This window comes from Lactuca sativa, chromosome 8, assembly GCF_002870075.4.
Source record: "Lactuca sativa cultivar Salinas chromosome 8, Lsat_Salinas_v11, whole genome shotgun sequence".
Classification (NCBI taxonomy): domain Eukaryota; kingdom Viridiplantae; phylum Streptophyta; class Magnoliopsida; order Asterales; family Asteraceae; genus Lactuca; species Lactuca sativa.
The window spans coordinates 114,572,110-114,579,270 of record NC_056630.2 but is presented as its reverse complement, the minus strand read 5'-3'; the positions used below and the strand labels follow the sequence as shown (position 1 = coordinate 114,579,270).

Here is a 7,161-nt window from a genome sequence, read left to right as displayed (position 1 = left end):
GCAAAATCAATGTTTTAATGCAATACTATCACCAAGTATAGATACCAACGAATGTACAATTAAAATTTATGAAAGTCTTACGAACTACCGATAAAAACAAACATAATATAATATACACCTAAGAACCCTAATATAATCAAATAAAACCAATAATATAATATAATTAATACCTGTAAACTACTTAGTTTATCACATATTCAACCTCTTCGATACCGACAACCGGCGACCGGCGAAAACAAAGAAATAACGTTTCTTGAACGAAAACTAAAGAGGACGATAAGTCATGGTTTGGAAAGAAGAATCACATTGACATTGTTGGAGATTTTTATCTCTCTTTAATAATATATATATATTTTTTTTTAAATAAGGGCATATATGTCAAAACAATTACTTTTAATCAATGTTGTAAAAATCGTTCGACGGTAGCTCGGCGATCGACTGACGATAAACAATTAATCAGACTCGGCGGGGATTAATCGGCGATTAATCGGGGATCCTAAATTATTAATAAAATTATTTAAAAAATTAATATTTCCTAAAAAATTAAGTATTTGAAAATTATAAATTTTAAAATTTTTAGTATAATGTTTAAAAATTTAAAAGCTTAAAAATTTAAAAATTTAAAATTTTGGTGTAATATTTGAAAATTATTATTATTTTTTAATTTTTTAAATATTCCCGCTTATAACCGTCAAGGCCGCCAAGGACCAACAAGCTCGAGTTTGACCGATTTTAACCAATTTTCGCCAAACACTCTAATCGGAATTGGTTTGAAGCACCAAAAGATTAATCGCCGGCAGCCAAAGCTGATTTCTACGTGGGTGTTTTTAATGGATTGGATAAAAAAGAGAAGCGGATATTTCCCATAGTTAAATCGAAAATATTACCATTTCTTTTGGCCAACAGGCCAAGTAACTTTAAGTAGAATCAAATCAATTATCCTATTAACAGACACAGATGCGAAAAATCGGGGCTGTCGGTACCCACTTTTGTAAAAATTGGGAATCTCTAGATTGCCCGCATGTATCGGACACCTGCCCGTTAACCTCCCATTATCTCTCCAACTTAAACGTGAAAAAAACCGCTACCACTCTATCTCTGCTCCACCAGTATCACCACCACCACCTTATCACTGGGTGGTTGCGGATGATTCCGGTGGACCTCCGCCATTTTTCTCCTTAGCATTTAAACCCTCAAAAAGATGGGTCAGGGGCTTAGTTGCAGGGTAAAAGACGAGCATTGGTTGTTCACAGCAGTGCAATCAGGCGATTTGGAGACTGTAAGGAGTGTTTTGGAGAGAGATCCCGATCTTATTCAACAAACCACCGTCAACGATCGCCATTCTGCTCTTCACATAGCTGCTGCCAATGGCCGAATTGAGGTGGGTAATTCAAGAATTTCTTCATTTTCTTACTTTATTTTTTGTTTTTCCTTGATGAATTTGTTCAGTGTTTCATTATTTCATACAATGTGTCGATTTTGTGTCAGATTGTTTCTATGCTTTTGGACGATCAGTTAGTCAATCCCGATTCCTTGAATCGTCATAAACAGGTGTGTTTGGGTAGTCTCTGTTTGAATTATACTTCAGTTTTGTTTTTTTATGTCAGTTTCATGACTCCAATGTGATGTATGGTTCATGATCTTATGGAAATTGGGTGATTTTCTTAATTCTCACATTCTTCTTCTACTGATTTTGTGTAATTCGGTGATGGGTATCACTTGTTAGACTCCATTGATGTTAGCTGCAATGCATGGGAAGATCTCTTGTGTACAAAAGCTCATTGAAGCTGGGGCTAATGTATGTCAATTTCTTTCCTTTTACATACCTCAAAAAACAAATGCATGTATCTGTTTTCAAGATCATTGTTTCGAAGTCAACAATGGTGATGATACTGTTAACAATTTGTCAGATTTTGATGTTTGATTCACTGAATGGAAGAACATGTTTGCACTATGCTGCTTTCTATGGCCACTCTGATTGTCTTCAAACCATTCTTTTAGCTGCCATGACCTCCCACATTGCAGTTTCTTGGTAGACTTTTCCTATTCCCTTTTAAATGAATACAAATTACTTTCTTTTACATGTAAATCAACGAACTAGTGAAGTATGACATTAAAATTAATCATAATTTAAAATGGGTTTAAAGGGGATTTTCAAGATTTGTGAATATAAGAGATGGTAAAGGAGCAACTCCATTACACTTAGCTTCACGTCAACAACACCCTGATTGTGTTCATATACTTTTAGATAATGGAGCTCTTGTTTGTGCCTCTACTGGTGGATATAGGTAAACATTTCTTCTCAAATTTCTGATTTTCAAGATTTTTTTTTTAAAATGAAAATCAATATTGATTTACAGCTTCCCTGGTAGCACTCCACTTCATTTAGCCGCAAGAGGGGGTTCAATCGATTGTATCAGAGAATTATTGGCATGGGGTGCATATAGACTTCAACAAGATTCATCTGGGTAACACTTTCTTCAAAATCATTTGCAATTCGTTAATCTTTTCAGCAAAAAGCTTCGATTTTTATCATCTTTTTCGACCTCAAAACTTAATTTGTTAACCTTTGTCGCTAAATGCAGAAGAATTCCATACATGGTTGCTTTAAAGCATAAGAACGAGGCATGTGCAGCATTGCTAAACCCTTCATCAGCAGAGCCTCTAGTGTGGCCTTCACCATTGAAATTCATTAGTGAGCTTCATCAAGATGCAAAAGCCTTGTTAAAACAGGCTCTAATGGAGGCCAATAGGGAGAGGGAGAAAACAGTCTTGAAGGGCACCAGTCATTGGGTGGCATCTCCATCACATTATGATTCCGATGGTATAGATGACAATATCTCTGAGGTAAGCTCAAACATGTTGTTTATTGATCATTTCAAAAAATTATTTAGCTTCTAGGATTTTCATGTGCGAAACCTAATTTTAGTTTTTAATTTCAGGTAAGTGAAACTGAGCTATGTTGTATATGCTTTGATCAAGTATGCACAATAGAGGTTCAAGATTGTGGGCATCAAATGTGTGCTCAATGCACCCTCGCTTTGTGCTGCCACAACAAGCAAAATCCATCAACTCCGCCAGTCTGCCCCTTTTGCCGGAGCAAAATTGTGCGGTTGGTGGCGGTGGAAATTAAAGCCGCCCATCAAAAGGCTTGGAAATCAAGAATGCCTACAAATTGCATTGAGGAAAGCTGTGGGCTATCAGCTGTATCGTCATTTGGGAAAGCTAGGAGCCATGGCTCAGCTAGGATTGATCAATGCATTGATAAAACATGAAAAATGTCAAATTTATGTGTTACCAACATTTTGGTTGAATATAAAGATCTGTGCCTTATTGGGTATATGTATAAAGGATCTCTTTATTGTGTAATTTTCTTGTGGGGTAATCAGCAAACCAAAGGGTAATTTTCTTGTTAGTAAGTTCAAACTGTTCAAGTGTCATTAATGTTGATGTTGCATTACTAAAGATCATTTCAACCCAATATAAAAAAAAGTGTTTGTAAATTTTAGTGTACATTATATTGTGTTTATATGTGTATCTTGTATAGCCCAGTGGCCAGTATAGTAGTCCGGTAGATTAAGCCCATATACGCTTTGTAACATTATTTATTTTGATGAATGTATAAATACAGGTAAATCCCTTTGAAGGAAGAAATAAGAGAATAATTATCTACAAGATACAATATTAAATGTTATAAATAATTAAATATATTATGCTAATACACATCTTTCTTAAAATGCATAAAATACATAAGACTATTGGTTTTAATAAAATACTTGTTCTTAAACAAATAATAATCTAAAACAAGAATTTTGAATAACATTGTTTAATTTTAAATATTATGAGAACGATTGTTGTATAAAGCAAGATCCGATGTATCATGGTCAATGTGTCTCTGGCAAGATTTAATAAATGATAAAGTGATTTTAGATTTTAGAAATCAAACACCAACATCAAATTTATATGCTACATTTATTCATCACTACGTACTAGACCAATTTGGCTACCGTCATTTTTATAATATTTTTATACAAGTCTTGTTTTTATTTGTGTTGAAGGTCATCTTTTTATTTTTATTATTTTTTTTTATCAAAAGACTTTATTCAATTAAATATATAGATGATATAGACCCATATATATGTGATGGATTAGAAGTTAAAACGACCAGATATCATACATGTGATATGACAAAATCCCATCATTAATTCATGTGAATACACTTTTTAACTTAGATTCATGCGGATACACTTTTTAACTTTATTAAATTAGATTTAGATGTTAAGTGACATTTTATATGCATATAATCATATTAAACAAGACAATTATTTCTACGTGCATTAAAACATTGGTTGTTCACAAAATGAACCAAACAAATTAAACCCCATTATGGGTAGCAAATATGACAAATTCTTCACAAATGCACCCAACATAATTAATCTCCAGCTGCAACAAAGATAGGAAAGAAAACTAAGTTTCAAAAACATGGAGGTCTCAATCTTCTACCCTCCTTCCTTCCATTAGAGTCCAAACCCGAACAAGGGCTTGACTGGGTTGGAGGCAGAATTCGTCCATCCACAAACAACGAATTTGATAGCTCCCCAAAAGGTTGAGCCAACGCAAGCTCATCAGGTCCATATATCAATGGACCATGCTCATGACCTCGTCTATGCTCCTGAGCAACTCTTCTTTCTACTTCTAGTAGTCTTCCAAGGGGTACAGTGTTGTTTCTAGCGATATCAACATCAATGTCTTTTCGGCATAAACAAAAATTGAAACACCCAAGTTTTGATTTGAGGTTTGATCTTTCGTTGTTCCCTAAAGTTATGGTTTCTGAAGTTCTCCTACTTCTTAAAGATCTTCTTGAGAGCTCTACAATGCTTGAAACACCCAAAAGATTTCCTAATGTGATGCTCTTGTCATGAAAGAAAGACCCTGTTGACTAGATACAACCAATAACAATCTCAAAATAAGGTCACAATATTTTTAACTTGATTTTGGGTCAAATCCAATAATGTAATGCTATATATAACCATTTGCAAATGTAATGGAAGTTGTATACTGATATAGTCATATAGGTTTGTTGTAAAAGATGCCTTGCTAGCCTTATTCTGGTATACCAAACATACCCATATAAGGGATGACAGTGACATGTGAAGGGCACAAGCTTCTTTCGGGGTCAGAAATGTCATTTTAAATGTCATATAGATTCACTAGTTTCAAGGAAAAGCAATTGATCATCTACTACCAAGGGCAGAAATTTGGTGTTATCTTCCATATGTCTTTATATACGTCTTATTCCAAAAGAAGTTTGGACTGAATGAGACAACTAGAGATACGAAACAAGAAATGGCTGATGAATCATGTACTAATTTTTAAGAACTCTTGTGACTTCAAGATTCTCATCTTTTATTCTTTTATACATGGTTCTCTCTCTCTCTCTCTCTCTCTCTCTCTCTCTATATATATATATATATATATATATATATATATATATATATATATATATATATATATATATATATATATATATATATATATATATATATATTAACTCATTAATTTTTAGATTGAAATGTTATATGAAATGTTTTTAGTGTCATGAAAATTACACTCTATTTTATATATTTAACTATTTTAGCCTTTTTAGAAAAATAGGAAAAATGGGAGAGAGTTAACTTTATAACCATTATATATATTTGTAGTTTTTTTTCAAGCTAAAGACATCTATAATATATTAAACTTAGCAGAATACATTGCAATGTGATGACATCTTACAATAATATCTATCTAGGTTTGCAAACTCATTCAATTTTTCCATTAATCTTTCCATTATGAAAGCTATAAGATTTACAATATAGATCCTTATGTGTTTTTCAAGCATTTTAAAAATTGGAAAGAGATTATGATTTACGATAAATCTCCAAATATGTTTGTCGTGTTACCGGTTCAATAAAAAATGCAAATTTAGGAAGTACATTCATTGTTTACCGCTATGTTATGCGTGAAAACGAGATACAAAATTAAAGTAATGCTAAATCTATGTCAAAAAGGCAAATTCTTATATTACAACATTTATCATGTTGTTGTATCATTTGCTTCTGAGTTCGTCCAACCTCAGAAAGCGTAGGTATCCAATATAAGACTATATTTAGGTACCAACATGATGAAACAAATCACTGACTCTAGACGTTTCTTGATCCTGAAAAATCATGACCTTTTCGACTCAATGGAGGAAGTTGGATCCAAAATTAGATTATTCTAGCAAGTTTTAACCACTTCATCACGGGTGACAGGCAATGGATTAATAAATAAAAGAAAATAACGCAATAAACATTGAACACAAACACAAATCAAACCTGTGTATCTACATCTGAAGAAGAATCTGAGGTTAATGCAGGAGAGCCACTGAGCAAAGTGTTGCATGAGATTGATCCTGAGAAGTCATAGTCTCTTGGTCTCATATTCAAAGGCCGCAGTCCTAAAGGCCACCCCCCTTCTTCCTGCATTCAACTCAAAATGAAGAACAAAAAAAAAAAAACGCTAAATGTGTATCGTCAGTAACAGTGGCGATAAGAGATACCTGTTGAGCCATGTAGAAGCCGAAAGTGGTTTATCGGAGCTGATGAAATATGGTAACTAGGTGTAGTTCAATCAAAGAGAAAAGTGTCATATCATATCAGTTAGAGGTGTTCTTTTATTTAAATAAATACAATGAGATTTTGATGTTTTGGGGATGAACAGATGGGTGTTATATGGCTTCAAAGAGTAAAAAGACTGAAGCATGATGGGGTCAAAAAGAATGGTGTCGAGATGGGACATGTCTTATTATTATATCAATTCAAAACACCCTTTTCCCATTTGTTGTCTTGCTTTTATTCTAGGGTATTTTATTGTTTAAGGAAAAGAATAAGTATATCACCTGCTCTTCTTAGTCTATTTATAACTGGAATATAACCTTTTTTGAGACTTAAACCATCAATAAAGGGCAATAAAGCCGGGTGCAATGAAATTTGTACAATCTAGACATTATAATTGTCTTATTTTTTTTTAATTATTTGAAATTACCTTTTTTGTTGTACATATATACCCTTAAAACTTGCTAGTTTAAAACCTGATGCGTGGTCAAACTTTATAATGATTTGTGTACAAGGAAAGATTATT

The 7,161-nt window shown here is 33.2% G+C and overlaps 2 protein-coding genes across 3 annotated transcripts; one reads left to right on the top strand and one right to left on the bottom strand.

Moving 5' to 3' along the window:
* The first annotated feature begins 1,015 nt into the window (after nt 1–1,015).
* On the top strand, nt 1,016–3,419 carry LOC111896767 (putative E3 ubiquitin-protein ligase XBAT31). 2 transcript variants are annotated; one of them, XM_023892756.3, is made up of 8 exons: nt 1,016–1,381; nt 1,489–1,551; nt 1,727–1,798; nt 1,911–2,032; nt 2,148–2,288; nt 2,373–2,468; nt 2,586–2,847; nt 2,943–3,419. In XM_023892756.3, the coding sequence occupies exons 1-8, from the start codon at nt 1,202–1,204 to the stop codon at nt 3,273–3,275; spliced, it is 1,269 nt and encodes a 422-aa protein (XP_023748524.1). In that variant the 5' UTR covers nt 1,016–1,201; the 3' UTR covers nt 3,276–3,419. The 2 variants fall into 2 exon arrangements, with proteins under 2 accessions (XP_023748524.1, XP_023748522.1); XM_023892754.3 differs by having other exon boundaries at nt 1,019–1,381; nt 2,361–2,468.
* Nucleotides 3,420–4,309: 890 nt separating this feature from the next.
* LOC111896755 (uncharacterized protein At3g17950) lies at nt 4,310–6,851 on the bottom strand. Its single transcript, XM_023892741.3, has 3 exons — nt 6,581–6,851; nt 6,357–6,500; nt 4,310–4,939 (listed from the first exon to the last, which is right to left on the bottom strand). Exons 1-3 carry the CDS (start codon nt 6,590–6,592, stop codon nt 4,475–4,477), a joined length of 621 nt encoding a protein of 206 aa, XP_023748509.1. The 5' UTR covers nt 6,593–6,851; the 3' UTR covers nt 4,310–4,474.
* Between the last annotated feature and the right edge of the window lie 310 nt (nt 6,852–7,161).

Bases quoted from the DNA above. Each gene is read 5' to 3' on its own strand.
- LOC111896755 (XM_023892741.3), bottom strand. The intron at 4,940-6,356 runs GTTTGATTTGTG...GGTTGTATCTAG, and splicing joins CTTCAGATGTAGATACACAG to TCAACAGGGTCTTTCTTTCA.
- LOC111896767 (XM_023892754.3), top strand. From the start codon at position 1,202: ATGGGTCAGGGGCTTAGTTGCAGGGTAAAAGACGAGCATTGGTTGTTC. The intron at 1,382-1,488 runs GTGGGTAATTCA...ATTTTGTGTCAG, and splicing joins CTGCCAATGGCCGAATTGAG to ATTGTTTCTATGCTTTTGGA. The intron at 2,289-2,360 runs GTAAACATTTCT...ATTGATTTACAG, and splicing joins GCCTCTACTGGTGGATATAG to CTTCCCTGGTAGCACTCCAC.